Source organism: Typopeltis vanoorti, chromosome 6, assembly GCF_054136105.1.
Source record: "Typopeltis vanoorti isolate ZY-2024b chromosome 6, IOZ_Tvanoo_1.0, whole genome shotgun sequence".
Lineage (NCBI taxonomy): Eukaryota > Metazoa > Arthropoda > Arachnida > Uropygi > Thelyphonidae > Typopeltis > Typopeltis vanoorti.
Window position 1 is genome coordinate 150,328,058 of NC_143554.1, and position 25,427 is coordinate 150,353,484.

Consider the following 25,427-nt stretch of genomic DNA (forward strand, 5'->3'; position numbering starts at 1 on the left):
ATAAAATAGAGACAGTATTGAAAAAAAAAACAGAAAACGTTTTCTGGCATTCGGAACACAAGAGACCTGACATCACATTTATCGAACATCGACAGGTTTGGATTATCGTTATCGCAGTACCCAGTGATAACAACATAAACAACTAAGAACTGGAAAAAATTAATAAATATCGAGATCTGGCAATCGAAGTTGGCCGATTATGGCTTGAACATACCAAAATCATCCTAATAGTTATCGGTGCACTTGGTGCAACTTCAAAGAACCTGTCCAACTATTTACAGCAATTAACATCAACGAAATGACCCTATATGACCTACAAAAAACAGAATTACTTGGAACAGTCCATATTTTACGACGCTACCTGACGGACTATTCTTAGATTCTTGGATAGAATCTGAATTGTTCTGTATCACCAGTCAAATTTTTTTTATATGATATCTTGTTTTAACTGTGTATTCAATTATGTGAATAAAATAATAATAATAATAATAATAATAATAATAATAATAATAATAATAATAATAATAATAATAATAATAATAATTTGCTTCCCATTTATAATATCATCAGATTCATTTAGCAAATCTGGTGGTATAATCTGATTTGGAAAGGTTTTACAACAAACGCAGTATTAGAATTTCAATTCCATAAAATAAGAATTTCCGAATTCAATAAAGAAAGCTATACTATATGACGTGTTTTCTAACAAGATGTGATGATTAATAATGTCTCAAATCTGACTGAACGGTTTCACGAATAAATCGCAACGAAATAATTGTTAGTTGATATTCTAGAATTTCTGATTGCATATATTGTAAATACACTACATGGAAATAAGTCAATGGACATCATAGTGTGATAAAGAAACAGCCATGATTCCTACCTTAATAAGACTTCCTTTCGTTGCGATGAACTGCAGCAATCATACGGAGCATACTTTACATAAGCATGTAATGAGGTCCTGGACTGCTATGGGACGGACGTCTCTTGACCTCTCCTAAAGCTTCAGTTCATCCCACAGATATTCATTAGACTCGAGATCACAATGCAATGCTTTCTACTGTGTGGTGACGTTCATGTCCACAAACCACTCAGTTACAGCAGCAGCTTTATAACACAGTAATTGCCTTGCTGAAAGAGACAACGATTTCTGTAGAAAGGTCACAAAGTAGGAAGCATTGCATTGCCCAGAATGTTCAGATATCTCGGAGTTCAATGTTCGTAGCACCACAAACAGGGTTCGAGGTCAAACCAGGAAAATGAGAACCATGACATCACCCCGACACCTTCGAACTTCACAGTTGTGGTAATTAACTCAGCTAAAGGGATTCACTGTGAATCTGCTACACCCACACCTGTCCACCTTCCCTTTAGAGGATGTATTGTGATTCATAGCTCAAAACAGGTTTCCAAGCTTCCACATCCCGTTGTAGGCGCTCTTTGAACCACTGAAGACGACGCTGCATGTTAATTTGGGTAAGCGTGGCTTGCATATTGCGGTTCTATCATGGAAACCCATGTTGTGAGCTTCAGTTCTAAATGTTCTTGTGCACAGTCATGTTTCGGTCTATGCCGGGAACTCAGCATTCAACGTGTCGGCCGGCGAATGACCAGTTTTACATATTATCCTTCTTAGCATCCTACTGTCACGTTCGGTGAGTGTGGTAGATCGTCCACTGTACTCGCAGATGATAACGCCTGTTTCAAATCCCTGAGTTTCCTTCTCGCAGCCATTTCACTGGATACAGTTGCAGTCTTGGGAGCATCAAAATCCTCCAACTGCTACAAATATTTAACTCGTTACATGGCACGATGCACCATGCCCATGGTGGTATCCGTTGACTTTTTTCAAACAGTGTATATTGATTTTGATACAGTAGTTTTCAATTCAATTTTTAATTTTCAGTTTTTGTGCCTTTGGAAATTAACGTGCTGAAATTAGTAACGTGTGTATTTCATACAAAATAATCGTATTCCACTAAGGAAAACAAGTTCCATGTAAATGTTTCTGTTATTGGATATTTGAATTGGCTACAAATTATATAAATTACCTTTTCCTATCTAATTAAGATCTATCTATCTACAAAGAAAAAAAAATCAGCTATTAAATATCGGAGGAAGAATCCAGGGAATAACTATAGGACGTGACGATCTTCAGTGGAATGCACTATCACAGTCCCACACCGTGAAGTTTGTTTATATTCAGAATTATTTTTATTAATTACAGTTAAAAAAAAAACATGTTAAAAAAAAGAAGAAAATAACACATTTTCTGGTATCAAAATAGTAGTTCCGTTTACCATTTCTCCATCAGAAGATTTTTAAGAAAGATGATGCTTACTGAAATGATCCTATCCCAAAATGATATAAAACAAGATACTGACCACTAAATATCGACCAACCTCAAGTACCTCAATTATGATATTAAGAAAAAAACTTTTACCATGTACCGCATTCCATGGTTAGCATAGCTACAACATGATCAGAATTGTTATCACTCTATCATGATGCCTGCCGATTGTATAAACGATCATTGAATTATACTGAAACTGTGACTAAGAATTAATTTTCATTTGATATATATATTTAACCAGTCATCCAAAAAGGAAAGCATATACCAATTAGTTACTACTTTCTTCAATCATTTTCCCAAGTGCTATTTAATCCTAGTTTATCCATATTTCTCTTGACGAGGAGAGTTTCACTCGCCACTGATTTGCAGGATTAATGTTTTCTTCATCAAAAGGGAAATCGCTCAGTAAACAAATTACTCCATTTCTTGTTAAGATATCTACGTCACCTTATGACTAGGAACCTCTTATCTTTCGTATACTGCACAAACTATACAAAGGTTTTATTTATCAGTGTTTGATCGGGAGAGAAGAGGCGGTTTACCAGAACAGATCCTTGTGAGTAGTTTTGGTTTGTGTTTTGCGAATTCTGCATGAAAGCTAATAAAAAAAAATGGAAACTATCACCAGTAATTATGATTGGTGGGCAAGCAGCATTGAACTTAGAATATTTAAGAAATTTATACATGAAATTTAGAAGACTAAAATATTCATATTACCTACCAGGTAAGTACAATATCTCTTACATGAAAAAAAGCCTGGAATTTTTGAGCTTCTTAGTGCATTTTGATGACTAACAGTATGCAATCTTGAGCCATGAATTGCATAATTACGTACTTCATGTTACGTATTGTGTTACTTACATAATTACGTACTCTTAGCTGTTTTCCGTTTGGTATTAAAACAAACATCATAATTTTCGACAGTAGATGCACACCGTTAAGCAGCGTTACATGAAAAATAACTTTTTTTTTTTTCTAAATTAGATATAATAAAATTTAGCAGTTAACATGCGAAGTTGAATTTTTCTGAAATTACAAATAATTAGATTCTGACAATTTTATTTGCAAATCTGGCGAAGGGATACGACTAAGAATAATATTTTGTTCTCAGATCTGTAAGGATTGAATAAAATTTGGTGCTTACAATCTGTAATAAAACTGATTTAGAATCTTCATTTTTGTCATTAAAAGAGAGTAATATGAGTATCACGCTTTATCTGCCCATTACCGTGTCGTGTATTATTATTATTATTATTATTATTATTATTATTATTATTATTATTATTATTATTATTATTATTATTATTATTATTATTATACTGTGCAATATGATATGAACTGGAATATGAACTGCACCACATTTGAGAAATTGTAGCACTATTTCATAATTATATAGTATAGTATTTACGTGCAGATAATAATGTGTTATTTGGCATGAAAAATATTATTATTATTGTTTTTTTTTTCATATTTTTTTAAATAACAAAAACTTACTGACCATTTTATCCTTTAAAGGGAGTAGGCAAAAGCATTTAAGCTTTAAGTTTTTTTTTTTAAAGACTGAAAGGTAGACAGTTTCTACTCTTAGCATTCACTGAGTTGACCCAAGGCTTTCAGTGATTTTCATAGAGAGTCGGGGAGGAGAGTATGGCAGACTACTACCATCTCGTAGTCCCTAATCTTAAGACTATATAATATAGCCTAAAATACATGAATTTAATGGTCAAATTTCTTGCATTGCGGAGGTAATGACCAGAATTTCTGTGAAAATCTTTTCTTTCTCGTGACAAAGATCTAGTAACCATGGAACCCGATAAAATATGGTTTGGAAAAGTTTTTCTACTTTGTGACTAGAATCGAACTTATAACTCGTCTGATAATTATTATTTATTTTACTGACATTATTAAATTTTGTTAAACAAATTCGTCATATTTATTATACTTACATTTTAATAAACATGATTTAGAGTAAAAGTAAATGAGTTTAAAGAACGATTCCTAAGACTTTCACAATCAATATATCTATATTGCTAGATATAAATTATATTTTAAATTTCTTCTAGGACGGTACGAGCGTCTGTGTTTAAAGTCCACTGCAATATGTGCGGAGCAATATTAGCTCGTGCAGGTCAGCAAGATAACGAAACCAATTTTTCCGAGATACGGACGACATGCTCTTTCTGTAAGACGGAAATCGAAATAAACAAAATTAATGTAAGTTTTTGGAGAAATCTTTATAACATACTATGATTGAAATTTAATATGATAACATGCAATATTATACTTCAACACTCTTACACTTGTGTAAGAACTAATCTACGCATTCGGTATTAGTATATTGGTTTCTTCTGTGTACATTATTGAATGTTTCATTTCGTGCTGATTCTTTAGATTTCAATCTCCTATACGATCTTTCGATATCAATCTTTCGAATTTTTCAATTCCGTTCCCCTGTCTGACAATTCTATTTTTTATTATTGCTCTATTTTTCAGCTGGAGAGCTATATTTCAGAAGACTTGCACGGATGCAGTAGATAACAGGGTAATAATGAGAAAAAATAAAATAAAAATTAATTCCTGGTACGGGAAGAGTTTTTGAGCAAACATACATATAAAAAGTAAGCAAAAAACTAAACCTTAATGTAAAATCTTCACACTATACGTTGAACCTCTATTGACCTAACATACCGTCCAGGGCGCGCGCGCGCACACGCACGCACACACACACACACACACACACACACACACACACACACACACACACACACACACACACACACACACACACACACACACACACACACACACACACACACACACACACACACACACACACACACACACACACAGAGAGAGAGAGAGAGAGAGACTACTTTTATTGTGACTAATCAGAACAATGAGACAGTGTTATGACATTTTCAGAATTCAGTATTTTTATGGGGACTTAGTCATCATAGCAGGGTTTTTTCTCCTGGAAACTCGGGTTTTTCAGCCAGCATTCAGACATATTGGCCCTTCAGAACACACGCAATTTACACACCAATACTAGCTATAGTGGTGGTAGTGGCCAGTAGATGGCGCTGATGTTGATGATTGGTAGTAGTGGTGTAGATGGAGAGTTGTACAATAGGTGTCCTCCCGCGATGAGTCTTGGGACGCCTTGGAGGTGTCACGAATAATAATAATAATAATAATAATAATAATAATAATAATAATAATAATAATAATAATAATAATAATAATTTTTTTTTTTTTTTAGCATGAATGCTCAATATTGCATACTCTTGTTACAGTTATTACATACATTACATACATTTGATTACATATGATACATTACTTACATTTGTTTAGATATGATACTTACATTATATACATTTGTTTACATATAATATATACATTGCATACTTTGGTTTACATGTGATACGTACATTACATACACTTGGTTACATATGATACATCTTGGATGAGAACTAATTTCTCTGCTTTCATCCTCGAAGCTTATATGTAAGCTTATCTGAACAATAATAATAATAATAATAATAATAATAATAATAATAATAATAATAATATATCATGTTTCCTTTATATCATGCTGAGCTGTTGTTAATTTGTTGCTGTAATAGTTTCTTTTAGCCGTTCTGATCTGTGTTGTTAGGAGATTCCGTTTTCTTTTGTATTCAGCTTTTAAAGCGATATTGTTCGGTGACTTCTTAAGTTGTTTCCATAGGGCATCTTTTCTTTGTATGTCTGTTAGTATGTTGTCTGTTATCCATGGATTTTGTTTCGTTTGGGGGCGTATTTTTATTTTTGTTAATGCTTTGTTGTATATTTTGTTAAATGCAAGTTTAAGATTATTATATACAGCTTCAGCAGAGTCTAAGGATGCTATCTGCGTCCAGTCTGTTTTTCTGATTTCATCGTTCACTATTGCTTCGTTTACAATGTTATTTTATTCGTTTACGTTAAAAAAAAAATATATATATTATTATTATTATTATTATTATTATTATTATTATTATTATTATTCGTGACACCTCCAAGGCGTCCCAAGACTCATCGCGGGAGGATAATAATAATAATTTAGAATGTACAGACTCGGTCTGGGTTGTGATCTCTTCCCATAATGCATAGAATCATACATGTCCTCAAGGGGATATGCTTTGCATTAGGGAAAATACTAAGTAAAGCGATCAGAACTTACTCCACCTTTGCCAATAGTTGCCCCTGTCCTGAAAGGTTGCTTATGCTTTGATCCGCCGATACTTTTATAGTTTGTATATTCGACACGAAACTCTTGTAGTTTCTATATATTTGGCTTTGAAATAATGTTGGATTCAATATCTACTTAATTTGTAGAACCCTATAATACAATTTTATAATCTACCTCTGACAAAATAAAATTACACAGATGTAATTTTGAGAATTATAAATTGTCATCTAATTATGAATGGATAAACGAAATCGCCATCTGTGATAAATAATAATAATGAATGAATGACATTTGTTTTAGAGAGAGAATTATTCTTATGTCAAAGGATCAATGTTTGAAGAGATATATTTAAATAAAGAGCTTTTCAATTACAGAAATGCTGTTTAATTTTCTTTTATTAGGAACACGAAAGTACCTGTGATGTCACTCGATGCGAGCAATGCGATGCTAAAATACGTTTGCAAAACTTACATGAACACATAAAAAATGAATGTCCGGATACAGATGTCACGTGCTCAAGTTGTAAAATTCCAATTCGGAGGAAAGCACTCAACGTAAGTAATTTAGGTTTTGAAAAGGAAATGCATCTAAGTAAATAAGAAACGTATTTAGTCCGTTTCATACTTCCGGTTTTCTGAAAAAAATAAAATAAAATAAAAACTGAGATGGATGAATGGCAACTTTATTAATATGCATTGCTATCTCTTTGATCACGTGGTAAACATGGATGGTTAATATCTCTTTTGTTTTTCTTTACGAGTTATAATGATTCTAATTAGTTCTTGAAATTCAATCTATTCACCTATAATTTTGCCCCACACACGTATTGTTGACGTTCTCATTTTAGAATGAATTATCTCTGAGTAACAGCGCACCCTACACAAAAGTAACATTAGGATTTCAGCCAATGAACAATTAGAAACACAATGCATTTTGCTTTTGTTTTATAAAAGAAAAAAATACGCATTTTGCCTAAAATGCGTAAATAAAATACGCAAGAATTACACAAATATTACGTATTTTTCTTTCACAGGAACACGAAAGTATTTGTGACGTCGCTAGGTGCGAACGCTGTAGTGCTGTAATTTGTCGGAAGAATTTATATGAACACATAGAAAATGAATGTCTAGAGACAGAAATCATGTGTCTGGGTTGTAAAATCCTGATTCAGAGGAAAGCACTGAAAGTAAGTAGCGAATGTTTTGAAAATAGCGATGTGTATATTTATAGAAAGGAACAATCATGTTCATTCTAATAAGACATCTCAATTTCTGAAAATAATAATAATAATGACTAATAGTTGAGCATGTAACATTATTCGGTCGTAAGAAGGCGATGTGACAACGCGTAAAAAATCAGCTAACGCCTTTTATTCCCTTATAGGGAGTAAGCGAGGACTTTATACTCTATCTAGCTTTTGGAGACTGAGTGGGCAGTTCAGTCTCCACTGGTAGCCAATCAGAGATATCTGGTCCATGTATATCACTAATTATAGCAGACACCGATGAAGAGGATGGCAAACAAGTGCTGCCATCTCTTGGTACCTAACCCTAACAAGATATTTCACTGTCTGAAATGAAATTGGTACTACGGTCGATTTTCTTGAGTTTATGGAATGAGAAACTCGAGTTTCCAAGAGGAAAAACCCGCTTGTTCGTGCCAGAGATCTATTGACTCGGGAACCGGGTTAGAAATTCGAAGAATGGTTTAGAAAAAGTTCCTCAACTCGGCGACTAGATTGAACTTAAATCAAACTTCGAGTGAACAAACGCAGAGGCAGAGGACGCAAGCGCCACTTCCACTGAGCTACACAGACAACGCACATAACTCATAATAATAATCAGTTTAATTAATAATAATAATAATAATAATAATAATAATAATAATAATAATAATAATAATAATAATAATAATAATAATAATCAACACTTATAACTCATAATTATTATAACTACTACTAATAATATTCAGTTTGATTTTATTTCCAGTAATAACGCATGAGACTATTAATACCAATGCTGTTTCTATATGAATGTAATTACTCGGTATATAATTGCAAACATCCGATACCGTGATTTCATTGGTATTCGTATATTTCAGGACCACAGGGATATTTGTAAATTCTTAAAGGACCGTTGAAAAATATGGAGCTAAAATGAAAAGGAAGAAATAAACAAGCCATATTAACTCTGCTTGTCCGATGATGTGTGTGAGATGTCCCTTCTGTGAACAAGAATTCGAAAAATGAAACTTTTCTGTATATTGGAAAAGATATTTTAATTCTGAATAACTTCGGATTAATTTTCCTTAAACTAATACAATTGGTTTTAAAAATAGGATGTTAAATTAATCGGCTATATTTATTAATATATCCATTATCCATATATCATGCTCTGGTCATTATCCATATTATATCCATACTCTTATTATATTCGTCCCTGCAGAACGAATATAATAGGAGTGTAGGTAAAAAACTGAAAACCTGAGAATAACGACCACGAGAAAGGCTAGATGATGAACGCCAGATTCTTATTCAAGATATCTTTCGACATGATCACATTTCATACCTCCAGCCGATAATAAACTGCCAATGGTTAAAGTGAGTGAAAATGTTATTTTCACTCACTTTAATAACCTTTTCCACAGGAAAAGCATCCTGATGTCAATTTTGCAAGATTACTCATTAGATCTAAGGGGAAAGCTGTTGATAAGATAAGAGAAATTATTCGTAAAGGAGTTAAAACTAGCATCGGCTCTACATAAGTTTCTAAACCACATTAGAGCAGGGGCGACTGGTGCATAGGCACTGCGGAACTGCAGCACCCCCAATTTTCTCGATATGTAAATATATTTATTAATTTATTTATATTTGCGTGTAATGTTTAATTGTAATGTTTAATTTTATCATCCTATACAATTCTCTTGTTTTGTATAAAAAATAAATAAAAATCCATCCTGTAGGGCAAAGGACTCTAGCAGCACTGTGTTTGTCAGTGTCATATTGCTACGCGCACAAGCATACGCACGTCATAGTGAGATGCGAGCTATTAGCGTACTGCGGCACTGTCCGTCGCGCAGTTCCACTGTGTTCATTTGCGCCAGTAGTAGAGTGTTCGCAGTGCTTATTCCATCTCTTTAAATATTTGGACATCACAATTAAAGACATAACATTTGTTATAGTTTTTTTTAGAACATTATTGGGGTTATGATAATGGATTTTTTTTAAAATTAATTTTGAATTATACCAAACTGTATAATTTTATCGATAATAAACAATATTGTTTCATGTTTAATTTCTTTTTTAAACTTTTACCATAGTTTTGATATTTTATCCGGAACACGTAGCACCCCCACGATTTCAAGCTACGAGCCGCCACTGCATTAGAGGCAAAGTTTGTTTGCTGCACGGTATAACACTGAGGAAATTTTATATTTAATGCCATTTCTGAACTTTTTAAAAGCAAAATAGTAAAATAATTACAATACATGACATTTCTATAGAGATATGTTCTCGTGACACATGATTAATACTTGAATTAGAAATAATTACATTCAGAGATTTTCGAAAAAAAGTTAAAGAAATACTGTTTAATTTTCTTCTTATAGGAACACGAAAGTATCTGTGATACTGCTCGATGCGAGCAATGCGACGCTAAAATAGGTCTGAAAAACTTAGATGAACACTTGAAAAATGAGTGTCCAGAGACAGACTGCACGTGCTCAAGTTGTAAAATGTTCATTCGGAGGAAAGCACTCGATGTAAGTAATTTATGCTTTGAAAATTAAATGCATCCATACAATAACAAACGTATTCAGTTCACTTTTCTGCTTCCAGCATTACTGAAAAAAAAATATTAAAACTGAAATCGATGAATGGCAGGTTCGTACGTAAAAGAGGCTTGTTCCTCCATATTCATCCTAAATATCTTTCATACTTTTCCATGCATCTTGCTTGTTTTGTGTTGGGTTGCGTTAAACAGATCTCACTTTTTAAGTAAATCTTCCATTTTTCTTTCTTGGTTGTCAGGTTCTGTATGTCATAAGAAGCACTACAGTTTATGAAAATGAAATCACAGAATTATGACCTCAACTGCTTTTACTTTTTCATCTTCACCGGCTTGAGAATGGCAAATAAATCAATATTTCAGACATTGGTTAAAACAGATCGTAAAGCGCTAATTGCTTTTTCATTATATGCAACTGTTATTACTATAAGCATTATAGAAATAATTAATTTATTTCGATAATATTTGTGAAATAGACTTCAGGCTGATGTGTTTTACCTCATTGATAAATATCTCTCTTTTTTTTTTTTTTTTTTGACACTCTCTGTCCAAAACGAACATTTCGAAACCGAACGTTTCGAAAATAGAAGAAACTACCGAGCCACCTGTTCTGTATTTTTGTTGTCGAAAGCGGCAACCTTCGTTAGTGTTGTGTCAACTGTTTATGATATTTGTTTCGTTAGAATTGGAGTTATGGTGCCAAGAGTGACAGTGTGTTTTGACGAAAGGCCGGAAAATGAGTTTCAAACAGAAAGCTTCGATTGACTTTTGTGATAAACTTGGTAAAAGTTTTACCTAAACGCATCAAATGCTTCAAAAAGCATATGGTGATGAATGGTTATCCCGTACTCATGTTTACGAGTGGTTTAAGCGATTTCAAAGTGGTCGTGAGACTCTTGAGGACGACGAAAAGTCGGTCAATCCAAAAACTGGACTGATCAAAGTTAACATCCAAAAAGTACTTGATTTCATCAAAAAAACCCCGAAATCTTCCGTGAGATTGATTGAAGATGAATTGTCGATTCCAAAGTCAACTGTGCAACATTTGGACCTAGAGTTAGGCCTTCATAAATTGAATTCGCAATTTGTTCCCCACAAGTTGACCGAAGACCACAAAATGTATGGAATTGAACACTGCAAAGACCTCATTAAAACGGCTCGTAAGGACTCAAACTTCCTTAAAACTCTCGTTACTGGTGAAGAAACGTGGTGTTTTGAGTATGAGCCCGAAACAAAGCGCCAGAGTGCTGAGTGGAGACCACCAGAAGAGGGGCATTCGAAAAAAAGTCACTTGGAGAAGTCAAAAGTAAAGAAAATGCTGATTTGTTTCTACGATTCCAAGGGCATTATGCACAAAAATTCGTTCCGCCTGGCCACACGGTGAATGGTGAGTTTTATTTCGAAGTTTTGAAGCGATTGATAGCGAGAATTCGTCGCGTACGGTGAGAATTTTGACACTGTCACAATTATCGTGACACTGTCAAAACACACTGTCACTCTTGCCGCTATAATTCGCCTTCTAATGAAACAAATGTCATAAACAATTATCATAAACACAACACTAATGAAAGTTGCCGCTTTCGACAACGAAAATATACAACAGGTGGCGCCACTAGTTTCTTCTATTTTCAAAAAGTTCGGTTTCGGTTTGGACAGAAGGTGTATGGTGTTTTTGGCGGTATAGCTGAATGATTTTGCGAGCTTTTGGTTCATATCCTGTCCAACATTTTGGCGATAAATTCCTGCATGAAAATTTTTATTTTGCCAGTTAATAACTTATCAAGTGTAGACCATGTTTAATTTGAACTGGCACAGTGTTCGGCGAATTTCTGAAAGCAGTAGTGACTTTTATGGATAGAAATAAGAAATCTGATCACATTTTGATCAACCATATTACCACGTGATGTACTTCCATAATACGTTTCATGAAACACTACCGAAATATTTGTATTTTAAACAATTTTTAAATATAAGCTCATTTATTATCTTCTTTTTAAAAACGTAATAAACTGATATTTATTTTATCCCATTTTTTTCCAAATATCATGCGATGCTACTTTGGTTCTCGGAAAGTAATTTGTTTGACTTCTGTGGAATACTTAAAACAGTAAACGATTAGGAATTAATCATATAAATGCTTCATTATTTTCTTTCACCGGCACATGAACATGTTAGTGAAGCGGTCACCGAAAAGTGTGGACAGTACAGTGCTAAGATTCTTGTCCAGGAATTAGAGGGGCATATAAAGAATAAGTGTCCTGAGTACTGAGTTTCTGACTGAGAACACTCATTCTTTATATGCTCCTCTGCAAAGAGAGCACTGAAACTCAGTGCTCTCTTTGCAAAGAGCTGTTTCAGAGAAAAGCAACTAAAGTAAGAAATGATTTCAAATTCTTACTTTAGTTGCTTAATCAAATTCTTGATCAAATCTGGTATTCCCATTTTGATTTTATCTCCAGTAATAAAGACTATTAACACTAGTGAATTTTTGCATGAATTACTCGGCATACAATTGCAAACATGTGATACCGAATTTTTATCTATTTTCTTAATTTTCAGGAACACAGGGAAATCTGTAAATTCGTAAAGGTCCGTTGCAAAAAATGTGGTGCTAAAATGAACAGGAAAAGATATACAAAGCGTATTAACTCTGCTTGCGTAAAGATATGTATGAGATGTCCCTTTTCAGAACAAGACATCTAAAAAATAAATTTTTTGTAGGTTTGGAAAAGATATGTTAATTGTGAATAACTTCCGATTTAATTTCATTAAGCTAAAGCAACTAGTTTGGTTATAATGATCTCATAATTGATGCAGATGAAAAAATATATCTGGTAAGATTTTTTTAAAAAAAATTAATCGAATCAAGTTACTAATCGGTTATTATCCAATCAATGTATTAAATTAATCGCAAAAAATTATCATTGTATTCTGAGTGGAACCATTTTTACCTCCAAAAGACTATTGCAACGTTACTGAACTTTACCGTAAAGCCAACGGATTGCACTTTTAGCACAGCAGAATTTATTACTCAATTTCTTTACTGAATGGAAAGGTGATAGGGATTTTCTTCAGAAGAAAACTCACATTTCCTTTTTCTAGTAAACCACCTAAACCTTTTTTAAGGACACGTACGGCAAAGTATGGAATCACTGTATCAAGTGTTGTTATCTAAGTACTATCATTAATGCTTAGAAGTAAAAATTATCGAAATATTATTAATTTCTAAATTAAGTTTACTTAAAACTATTTCTTAAATGATAAAGGTGATTGAGCCTAATACAAAAAGATGGGATAAGAATTTTGGAATCCATGGTAATTTCATTTTGTGTTTTGGAAAGTAATTTTCATACGAATCCTTGGAGCTGTGGCCACCGACTGGGAATAAATACAAGAAATGGTTGTTTTCTAACAAAATTGAAACATTTCAAAAGTACTGCTGGGATTTCCTTTTGAAATTTATTCATAAAAGAAACATTTGCTTACATTTCAATATATTAAATCTAATTTCTAATACCTTTAATAGAATTTTGTCTTCTTCAGACACACCAAAGAATCTGTACTTCTCCCAGAGTAAAATGTGAAGTCTGTGGCACAGAGGTCTTCGCTGAAGATTTCGACCAACACACAAAGTATGAGTGTCCAGAAATATTAGAACCATGTCCTGACTGCAAAATTGTATTCAGTAGGAAAGAACTACCAGTAAGTGTGGCTCTGTTTTGAAATTCATTATATATAATTTTCTCTTGCTAAAAATTGAAGTGTTACTGGACATCCCTATAACACTTTGAATTAAGACAATGAGTCGTTTAACACTTAATTATTATATCCATGAATCAGTTCTGGAAATTCTTGGCTATAAATTTATGAAAATACTCCTGGTTATCGTTCAGTAGAATTTTTTCTGCAGTGGCGATTTTCATGGGATGTTTTAGCAGGTTTGCGTGTTTGTTGTTATAATTCAAATTATATGATTATCATAAAGGTGTGCGCGATGGAATTCTTGACTTCACGCATTTAAAATAATAAAAAACGCAAGTTGTAAGACATTACAATTTGTTGAAGCAATAAGCCCATCTGTATAATCTTTCTCTCATATTACGTCCCAGTGATAAACTACATTGCACAGGACTATAAAGACAAGTGCAGTTGTATACTTTATATTATTATTATTATTATTATTATTATATGACACCTCCAGGGAGTCCAAAGACTCATCGAGGGAGAGTGTGCCAACAGCACTGAACGATTGAACCCCGTCCAACTACTAACCACGCTCAAACTTGCTTAATTGTTTGCGTGAGACATTAATAACAGAGGCTCTAACAACCGATCAACCTTTGTATGTTCCTGGAAATATCATTCTGGATTATCATTAACGACCTTCAGCGATTTGTTATCATAAGTTAGCCTATTACTTAATACTCATTGTATGTTGTATATTGCAGTGAGATAACTTTAACAAAAGATAGAAAAGTGATGGTAAAAACATCCCAAGAAACATGTAGACAATCATATAAGTTGGCATAAATGGACAGCAGCAGACTGAAGATCTGTGGGATCCACTTGTTGTATTTGGGCGTACTTTATCAAGCGAAAGTTCAGTTTCCACAGATGCAGAGTTCGGGAGGTGTGTGTGTGTGTGTGTGTGTGTGTGTGTGTGTGTGTGTGTGTGTGTGTGTGTGTGTGTGTGTGTGTGTGTGTGTGTGTGTGTGTGTGTGTGTGTGTGTGTGTGTGTGTGTGTGTTTGTGTGTGTATATATATATATATATATAGATATAGATATAGATATATAATCCTTATATATATATATAAGGATTATTCCAATAACTAACCAAACTTCGGTGGATTACTTGAGCGATTTTAAACAATACAATTTTATGCCAGCATGGATCCGATTTCTAAATTTTGTGAAGTTATAGTAACTGGAAGAAAGAAAATATTTACTGGAAGAGAGAAATGATGTACTGTATATATCCACAGAAGTAGCTTAGATATGACAGGATGGTCTAGTCGAGTGATATAATGCAAAAGACTTAAGGTTTCATCTTCATGTAAGGGAACGGTTCGAATACAGTTCCTGCCAACATATTTTTAAAAAGTGATCTATTCGAGATTTCTAAATCTGGACATGTTTGAAGTCTAAGTTGCAGCTATTATTAAATTTTATTTATTGATATGACTGGTCATCTCATTGTTTAGCATTGAATAATGGAAATAAACAAATATTTAGATCCAAACCTATAGTTTCAAACGTTTAATATTACTAATGTAATCATTAGCAGCTTGGACATTTTCAGCAACTGTGTATTTTTGAGTCGTATGGAGTAGAAAAGGACTATGGAAAATGAAATAAAAAATTCTGTTTGAAATTCTCTCTTTCTTCAGGTATTTTTAAAGATATCCGCATATTTTGCATTAATATAAGGATTTTTTCAAATGTTAAAATTCCTTCTTTTTCTGTATTACACTTGAGTGATTTGTCTCTAAAACGCAGAAAAAAATGCTCCTTTACATTATGAAACCTTCATCACAACAGTGGACTGGAATACTGAACAGACATGAAACCTTCATAATTTGCACAAGAAGAATAATTTTGAGATTGTGAAGTGTATAAACATAATAATCGATAAATAGCTTAATTCATTTATTCTTTCACTGTCTTTATTTCGCAGAAATTGGCCAGCCTAGTGAGACATGAAAACAATTTTTAAATCCAGTTCTCCTTTCTACAGCACCAAATCAAATAAAGAATGTAAAACGGTCTGGAAATGGTGGGAAACACTTCATAGCTCCATCACAAAAGTATCAACACAGTTATTGTTGGGGAAGTTGCTTTAACAATGTGAGACCACTAACCTACATTTATGAAGTGGTTTAGTGTTTACGGATTATCTATCCCTTATCTCAGCCATAGTACTAATGTATTATAGCTTTAAATTCTTTCTTAGGAGTATCACATAAAAATGCAACAAAAAAGTGAAAACACTTAATTTTGTCTTATTGACACAGAAATGTGCTTCCGTTGTCTTCTTCAAGTTGTGATGTTGTGGTACAATAGCCTGGTTATTGTTATTGTTATTATTTGTTCTTGTCGATAATTCTGTGCCTATAAAAGTTTCTTCATCAGAAGAAGCAAAAGGTATCGACAAAAATCTCGTGATCTTCTGACAGCTTTCTTGATGGGCTTGTTGATCTCTGAATTTAGGAAGATAATAGAAGGTGATGAGGTTTTCTGTTTTTACAATTTTCTAACAAGACCTTTTGGGAAATATCGCTAAGAATTTTTCATTTATTATTATCCATAGACAATACTTTGTTTTCACTCAGTCATTTTTGAAATAAGTACTTTACCATTGAAAACATACTAACTTAAATGAAAACACGAAATTGAAGATAATCTTGATCGGTTTATTTTCACACATAATTCATTTCATTTTCAGTGGCACTTATTTGTTTGCAGTTCTGTTGTTCAATACCGCTGTGGGAAATGCGGTGATCAAATGAACTGGGATGACCTAAAATCTCATATGAAATCCAGGCGTTGCAGGAAACTTGACGAATGGCCATTTAGTCAAGAACAGATAAAACCTGATAATCTGCTTGTGAGTTTCGAAATTTCTTATTATTAATTTTTAGTTGTTAATGTAGAGGATTATTTCAGATTAACTCTTCTTCCCTTTCTTTCGTCAAAATAAAATAAAATAAAGGATAAAAGTTGTTTTTTTTAAATAACCTATAGGTTATTTTAAAAAGATCCCCCGAGGTATAACAGATAGATATAATGGAAATAATGTTGTGGAAACACTCTCCACACTATCTACATAGCCACATAAAAACTAGAAACAAGTGCTAATATTTCATAATGTATACTGCAGTATTCCGTTTTTTCTTTAGGTTACTAATATTATTATATAAAGTCAGTAACTACGAGAGTATCCTATTGCCAGTTCAACCTTTTTTTTTCTTTCCTCACAGATATACCAAAGTAGCCGTGGCTTTTCTGTGGTATATTCTGGGACTAAAGTCATTAATGAAACTTTAGACGAACACATAGGAAAATAATGTCCTGAAACAGCCTCAGCACGTTCTTCTGACAAACAGACTTTTTGCAAAAAAAAAAAAATAATAAAAATAAAAAGAAGGCTATTAGATAGTAGCCTTCTTTTTTTTTCTTTTTTTTTTAATTTTTGCGAATGCGGAGAATTTATCGAGATGATACAAGTTTCTTCGTTAAAAAAAAAATATATATATATATATATATATTACAAAATTTCTGTTGAAGTTTGTGATAAAATTATAAATATCAAGAATATATGAAAAAGGGACGATCTAAAATATAATAGAATAGTTTGTAAGGAAATTATTAAGCGTACTGGCAATATATACTGACGCATAAACAGACAGGAAGCAAAGATGAATCCACAGCGAACGAACTGAGCTAAAAAAAAAAAAAAGATTTCCCCGAAGTCAAATTTGTCATATTATGTGTTTACTTGAGTAACGAGGGAGCATCAAATACTTTGCCAAACAAACAAAGGGTATGAGGTCAGTAAGTGTATTATATTTTTTTGTATAATCTTTACAAGGATGCCACAGAAACAAAGCCGAATTGAAATATTTGAAAAGTCGAGTCAAATTTCAAATTGGCTAGATTTTCCAAGTTATTCTCTTTTTTGTTTATTACTATTAGTAAACACAGAGAGATTAATGCATCAGAAATTCTCCAGAGGCAGACCATGAACTATGCTACCAACAGAATCATTTTCCAGTGCATTTGAAGTATAATCGTCGATTATGACTTCACAAACTATCTTTCAGCACCACAATAATTCACCATGTAAAATAGCCCTCACTGTACAAGAAGTTTTAGCCAAATACATCAACCGTTGTTTCGCAAACACTTATTAAACCCCAGATTTCTCCTCTGCGACTTCTTTTACTGAATAAAAGTTACGCTTCAGGAGAAAAAAATGACTAGTTAGCGGTACAGCAGAATAAGACAAAATGATTGCAGTTGACATGCATTGAACATTGAAAAGATCGCTGGATAGTTAAATATAATAAGGGATATTGTATAATAAATGAGTAATCATCACAGTAATTTTGATTATCTGAGCATTGATTAAGTAGCGATGAAATTTCTTGAGAAGAATGAAACCGGATTTATTGAGCCGTTGAGAAACAATTTTCTCAAACAGTATATGACAGATGGAACTCGAGTCGAAAGAGGGTTAGACCTAATTGTAGTATAAGAAGATATTTCAGCGAACGATAATTGTTTAGTATTCTGTTGGTGACAGTGACTTTGGAGGTGGCAAATATATGGATATTCCGTTTACTAAAGCTCACATGCTAAACTACAAAGCAGGAAATTATGACCAACTGCGAGAATAATAGGTTCAGTCCATTGCTAGAGCGCTGGATTCAAATACATTTCTTTGGGATTGAAATCGAACTCAGTCTTTGAAGTCTTTTCCGCCAAAGATCATCGTCAATACCGACAGATCTATGGAGAATCCTAGATATCAGCGGCGAAGTTTAATTTCTAATACAATTTTTATCAAGAAGAAAGAATTGTTATTATATATTAGTAATAATTATACTCTCTGACCACATTTAAAATAAAATTATTTTCAAATCTTTATACTTTTACGGGACTAAGTTATACATTTTTAATGTTAAAATTAACTTCCGTAGTAATTAAATAGTTTTACTGTTTTATATGAACTTTTCCAGGTTAATATGAATACGCACAATTAACATTCATTTTCCCACACATAAGTAGTCTAAAAGTGCATTTGATGTGTTTGTTTATCCTTTTCAGGATCAGATAAATGTCGATGGGATAATCAATGTTAGATGTGAAAACTGCCAAATTATTGTTATTCAGAAGGATTACAAAGTGCATTTAAAATCATGTCCCAAGACACTCGTAAAATGTCGATTATGTAAAGGAAAGTTCGAGCGAGCCGTGCTTTCGGTAAGTTTCAAGAAAGATCTTATTAGTAATACGTAAATTACTAATGAAATAGTAGAGACAATCGAATTTCAATTCAAAATATGTGTCGAACTGGAGAGATTATTTCACCACTGGTATGAGTATGTGCATGTGTGTACGCCAGCGATCTGACGCTCGTTTTTAGCTGGTCTTAATGTATATATTTCAGATTAGGTTCCGGCAATTTGATCTGTTGCTTTTCATAATAAGGTAAGAAGAGTAATTGTTGAAGGAAATGCATACACAGTGACTTTTTGTTTTTGAGTATGCAAAGGAAATTGCAGGTTACCAAAAAAAAAGTAATGTGTTTCCAGTGGCGCACCCAGGGAAGGAGTCAAGGTGCTGCCTCCCCCCATAAAAAGGGAAAAAAAAATACTAGAAAATTTTTCAAATTTTTTTTCCTAATTAAAAGTCATTTCTTTATTTATGTTGTGTTTCTATACTACTTGTGAATTAGCGATCATTGCAGATGCTAGTTATAGGTCGTATGCGATGAGTAGTGTTTAGTCTGAAATTGTCTACTGAACTCGTCCCCCCCCCCCCCCCAAGATTAAATCCTGAGTGCGGCACTGTAAGTTGCAACGTAAAGGATAGATATCAGGTCAGCAGGATGGACTAGCAACTCAACTCTATTTTATAAGAATAATAAGAGTACACTTAGAGTTTTGATGGGACCTGATCACCAGCATTTGGAGGGAAGAATAGACTTTGAGTCTTTTGACAAAAATGACTTTGGGATCTCGAAATGTTAGCTATGAGGATACACGAAAGATATTTAATGTACAATATTTGGTAGATAGAAGTCGAAGGGATGAATGATTAAGATGTTGAGAGGTATTTACCAGCCAAATACATAGCTGGCTGAGTGATTAGCGTATCTCCTCCCCAGCCAAAAGGCTGAGGGTTTCGAATCCCACCGTGGGCATGGATGTTTGTAATTGTGCGTGGAAATACCAGTGGTGGTGGTAGGCGATAGATGGTGTTGGTGTAGTTGCGATCAGTTGATGGGGTTGTGAGTGATGGAGACAGAGTTGTAGATGAGTCATTGGACTCCCTGGAGGTGATAAATAATAATAATAATAATAATAATAATAATAATAATAATAATAATAAATACAGGAGTGATAATCCAAATCGGAGAATAGGGAGAAGAGACACAAATCATAGACCTAATTAAAAAAAAAAAACCCTGAAATGCCCATGTTTGTACTAATTCAGCACTCAAAATAGAGATAACATACATATGGTCGTCACACTCTAATTTTTAATTGAATATAAGATGGAATTTGCTTAATTTTCTACTTGTATTTCCAATAAATGGATCCGAACGTCATGTACGAAACAATGTCCGAAAGATCTCAACCATTAATTTTTAAAAGAGGAGTTCTGAGAGATCTATACGGGGAAGAATACGAAACAGCAAGAGCATAGAAGGAACGGTGTGTGAAATAATCAAATCATATATTTTATATTTCCTATATATATACATGAAATACGGTGATATATATATTTTACACATGCAACAATTTAAATATTTCATTTTTTCACATTTTTTTATCTGGATCACATAAATATCTGTAATTTTATCAGGATTTAATGTGACTGTTGTGGAGCTGAAATGGATTGGAAGGATCACAAAACACATTTAAAATCATGTACGAAAAAAATGGTGCCGTGTCGCCTACATAAGGAAAGAATCGAACAAGTTGTGCTTTCTGTAAGTTTGAACAAAGGCTGTAATTAGTGAATTAAGAATTCAGTATATAAGCCAGAGTATATTTTAATTCATAAGATATCGCAAGCCTACAAGAGTGTTTCATATTTTGGGGATTTTTGTTCAGATAAAGTATGGTTATTTCTCGTTTTAATTATGCGAAGTGGATCAATTTGTTCCTGTTGACGCAGCCTTTTAACACTATAAAAAGACTGATTTGATCAATGCTTTCATGGAATTCTTCTAAAGAACTTCTAAGTACGTGAATCCATCTACTTATCTTGATATGTTTCAAGGTCTTTTTCGTTCCAATTTTATTTCAACCAGTTCTTTTTCTCATCCCTCATTTTCCATTTTATTAAAGAGATCAAACCACTTTATATTAGCAATGCTTCTATATTCTTTGATGCTAATGATGTCAAGTTCATTTGTAATGTCTACATTTTTAATAAGATTCTGCCATTAATGCCATCTGTTCATTTCCCCCTCATTTATCTCAAAACTCTCATGTTTGTGCGATAATCGTTGATGAACTCTTTTATTTTTGATGTACTGTAGATCCATTGCTCTTAACACTACTTAGCATCAGTTTGAACACTGGCTAATGTCTCTCTAATTCGTTATAAATCTATTCAACTAGCTCCCTTTACTTTAGCTTGATTTGTTAGTGATCAATTTCCGTATAGAATTGACCATTTACTAAAAATTCAAGTAAATAGCAGGAAGAGTAAACTGTTCTGTGGGTCCAACTTAGGTAAGAAAGAACATAACAGTTCTTTCTTAGTGCAAAACTCTTTTGATATTGTATACCCACTTCACTAAGACTAATCTTGTGTCCTTTTTCACTATTGACTATTGTGAACAAATAGATTCGCAATTTTTATTCTTTTTTTTTTTTTTAGTTAGACTATTGCTCGAATTTTCCTGATGCAATCAGTTGCCTTTAATGGCCTTTGTTTTTATTTGCAGTAGAAATCATCACTCTATCGGTTACCAAAAAGTTATTTCGGGTTCAAGGAGTTCCATCTACTCCCTTTTGGATGAAAGGCATTAGAAGGATTTTTTAAATATATATTTTGAATAATGAAATGCATTTAAATTTTTATTTATACTGATTTGTTGATATTATCAAAGATATATAAGAATTGCATGCCTTCTTGAACATTCAAATAATTTAACGGTATCTTCAATTTTCTTTATTTTTTCATCCTTTTAAGACACATATGAATACCTGCGGATTAATCAAGATCAATTGTGAGTACTGTGGAGCTGATATGATCAGGAAAGGTTACAGAGCACATTTGAGATCATGTCCAAAAAAGTTGATGAAGTGTCGCTTCTGTGAACTCAAGTTTGAACGATGTATTATTACTGTAAGTTTGAAGAAAAATCACTTCATTAGTATTTAGTAATTTAAATAGCTAAACTAGATACACAGGGGGCTCGTAAGTCACGAAGGGGTTTAAAATATGAATAACTTTTTAATTATTGATTAATTAATCAACAATTAAATAAGGAACATTTGGAAAAGTTCACAACCCAACAACGAACTAAAATCGAGCAATTTTATTTAGGAAATTAACAGTCAATTATTCGATTTTGCCTAGCAAAAATTCAGCAAAGATCTGCAAATAATTGGCCACGCTCCGACAGCTTCTGACTTCTTCCTATGGGATTACCTGAAGGTAAATCCATGTGAATAAGTCCCAGATAATTCGACTACTGAAGGAAAACATTCGTGCATTAATTAGGGCGCTGAAGCCAGACACTTTAACAGCTGTCATAGAGCATGTCGTAGAAATGGTCCGTCTTTGTGAAGCTGAAAATGGAAGGCATTTACGTGATATGATTTTTGTTAACTAAATAACAGGAAAAATCTCTAGGTTTTGTTTCTTTATAATAAATGAAACAGAACCTAGACAGTTTAAATTCTTCATGACTTATGGGGATACTCAGCATTAGCCGAATTTAATTTTATTTCTTAATACAGACACCGGCCACTAAAATAGAAACATTTGTGCTTATGTACGCGGGTATGTGTAAAATACTTGATCACATGCATTCACCAGGCGTTCTATGCAACAATTCTACTAATCGATAGTCGTCATTAGTGTTGATCAAAACGGGAAAAAATTATATATTTCTGAGTTCGATAAAGGGCTTCATTTTCGAAAGGCTGGACTTAAGATTTTTCAAACAGCAAAGCTGACTGGTTTCTCAAAAGGTGAAATATCCCGAGTGTTTAATCATCGGGAAAATAGCCACTTTGCTTGTTTAAGAGGCGTAACTGGAGTCCTAAGACGCTGTCAGGAACGAGATCACTATCGTCTGAAAAGGCTTGTACGGACCAACAGAACTTCCTGTTTGTCCGTACAAGCATTGACTGAAGCATTTAATGAAGATATCGCCGAACTATGCGCAGGTAACTGCAGAGGATCGGCATTGGCAGTTGCATGTTTATAAGGAAGCTGTTGATTTGTGCAAAGAACCGGCAGTACCGACATACCATCAGTAGGCAACGAGTTTGACAGGTGTTCCACGAAGCAATGAACCCAGCTTGCCTTGTAAACACAAGGCAAGCTGGGTTCTCATGAGATTACACCACGCTTCTGTAGGTGGTGTAATCTGAACATTGTTACAGATCAATATTCAGCAGGTGAAGCTTGTTTCATAGACGACATTGCGACTGTCCATCGCGCAAGAATTGTTCAGCAGTGATTCAGTGACCATGACAGAGACCTCTACCATATTCCCTGACCACCATTTCAATCTTGTGGAATCTGTGCCAGACCGTATATATGCTGTAATTCTGGATAAAGGAGGTCTTAGCTGAATTTAGAAACTTTTATTAAATAAAAGTTTCTAATTCACTTCTACACATTTCATCACGTATAGTGTGTGTTATGTTTCTTGATATATGTGGGTGTGTGTTCACAGTATCGATTTGCCTGTTTTGAAGGCGAAAAATAACCGAATTAACGAGACGACAAAACCCTCAACCTCCATCCGATACTGGCTAACTCACCATGTGATTGAAACACTTGAAGAAGGTTCTTCACGTAATAAACGGGATTCGAACCCCGATCTTTCCAATTAATGAACTTATCTTAAGATATATGTACTCTACATATGTTTATTATATATATTAAATATATGTCTTAAGAATTCGCTTAGATTTTTTAAGATATGTAGAGTATTTATTAAAAAACTATACACTTACATAAATAGTAGTACACACTTCAACGCATGATCTTCTGTTTTTATACAGGGAGAAATTCGAGGAAATAATGCACGTATGGCGTTGGCATTGGCATCAAAAGGTAACAGAATTCAATTGAGTGAAACGGCATGATCATTCCTAACATCGAATACTAAATGAATACTTTCTAGATACTTGGTGTCAATCCGTTGACGATGTTTTTTCTTTCAGTACGTTCTCTCTCCCTTTTTGGACCGGCTGGAGAAAAAAATTCTTGAAGAGAAGGCGATTGTAATTACTGTTGAAACCAGCATGGAGAAGGCTGCTCAAAATATTATAAATAGATAGAATGAAGAAAGAGAATGTTCTTTATGTTTGAAGTTGAACTCTGTACAAATGTTGACCAGAATCTTCTTCTGTTCTTTCATTATTACTGGAAAATTTGTGAAGCAAGGTTCAAGAAGTTTCCTATCGAAAGTAGGATGCAAAACCAGCATCTATGAATATTGACTTCAGGCATGGTTATAGAGGATTCATCTAATAAGTGGAATGCCCTCTTTTGCTTATTTTAAAGCATTTTTAGAGAGGAGTTTTGACACACCATCCTGAATGTGATTACAGTTTTTTCCGGCAGATTTGGGATTTATATAATCTTAGGACAGTTTTGCGAGTAATCTTTTGAACGACAGGTGGAGAAAGTTGGAAGAGGGTATGGAATGATTTTTGTTTTGTGGCATGAAGGGCAAGATCTGATATTGAACACAAGACAGGAAACTTTTCTTCACTAAGATCTGGAGAAATTCTGTGAGAGGAAATCGTCCACCACGACATGTAGTAACCAACTAGAAGAGAAACTCTTAACCCAGCGGCAAATCATCGCATGTTGTCTTGGTAAGAGGCCTGTGTACCTGACCCGATTGAAATATCAGAAGCGGAAAACTTTTCAAACTTTCCTGTGGTCTGTGTTCAATGCGTAAGATGTATCTTGGAACAAAAGTAACGTAATCCATATTAGTGATAATTAATTTGTGATGAAGAAGTTGCCTGCAGAAGACATTCTCCATTATTTTCGAGAGCAATGGAGTAAGGCCAATGTATAATGGCAGGATCCATCTCTCTCCCTTTTTGGACCTGCTGGATATAAATAGGTTTTTTCCTACGCTGT

At 33.6% G+C, this 25,427-nt stretch overlaps 1 protein-coding gene across 1 annotated transcript in view; it reads left to right on the forward strand.

Annotated features, from left to right (window-relative positions):
* The first annotated feature begins 2,884 nt into the window (after window positions 1–2,884).
* Window positions 2,885–25,427, forward strand: part of LOC150106104 (uncharacterized) — a 32,129-nt gene continuing 9,586 nt past the window's right edge. Inside the window, exons 1-9 of the mRNA XM_090393850.1 lie at window positions 2,885–2,909; window positions 4,417–4,567; window positions 6,965–7,117; window positions 7,597–7,749; window positions 10,170–10,322; window positions 13,892–14,050; window positions 16,792–16,953; window positions 19,176–19,331; window positions 22,281–22,436. Of these exons, the coding sequence (XP_090249976.1) occupies window positions 4,454–4,567; window positions 6,965–7,117; window positions 7,597–7,749; window positions 10,170–10,322; window positions 13,892–14,050; window positions 16,792–16,953; window positions 19,176–19,331; window positions 22,281–22,436 (1,206 nt within the window). The 5' untranslated portion in view covers window positions 2,885–2,909; window positions 4,417–4,453. The remainder of the gene's footprint in view (window positions 2,910–4,416; window positions 4,568–6,964; window positions 7,118–7,596; window positions 7,750–10,169; window positions 10,323–13,891; window positions 14,051–16,791; window positions 16,954–19,175; window positions 19,332–22,280; window positions 22,437–25,427) is intronic.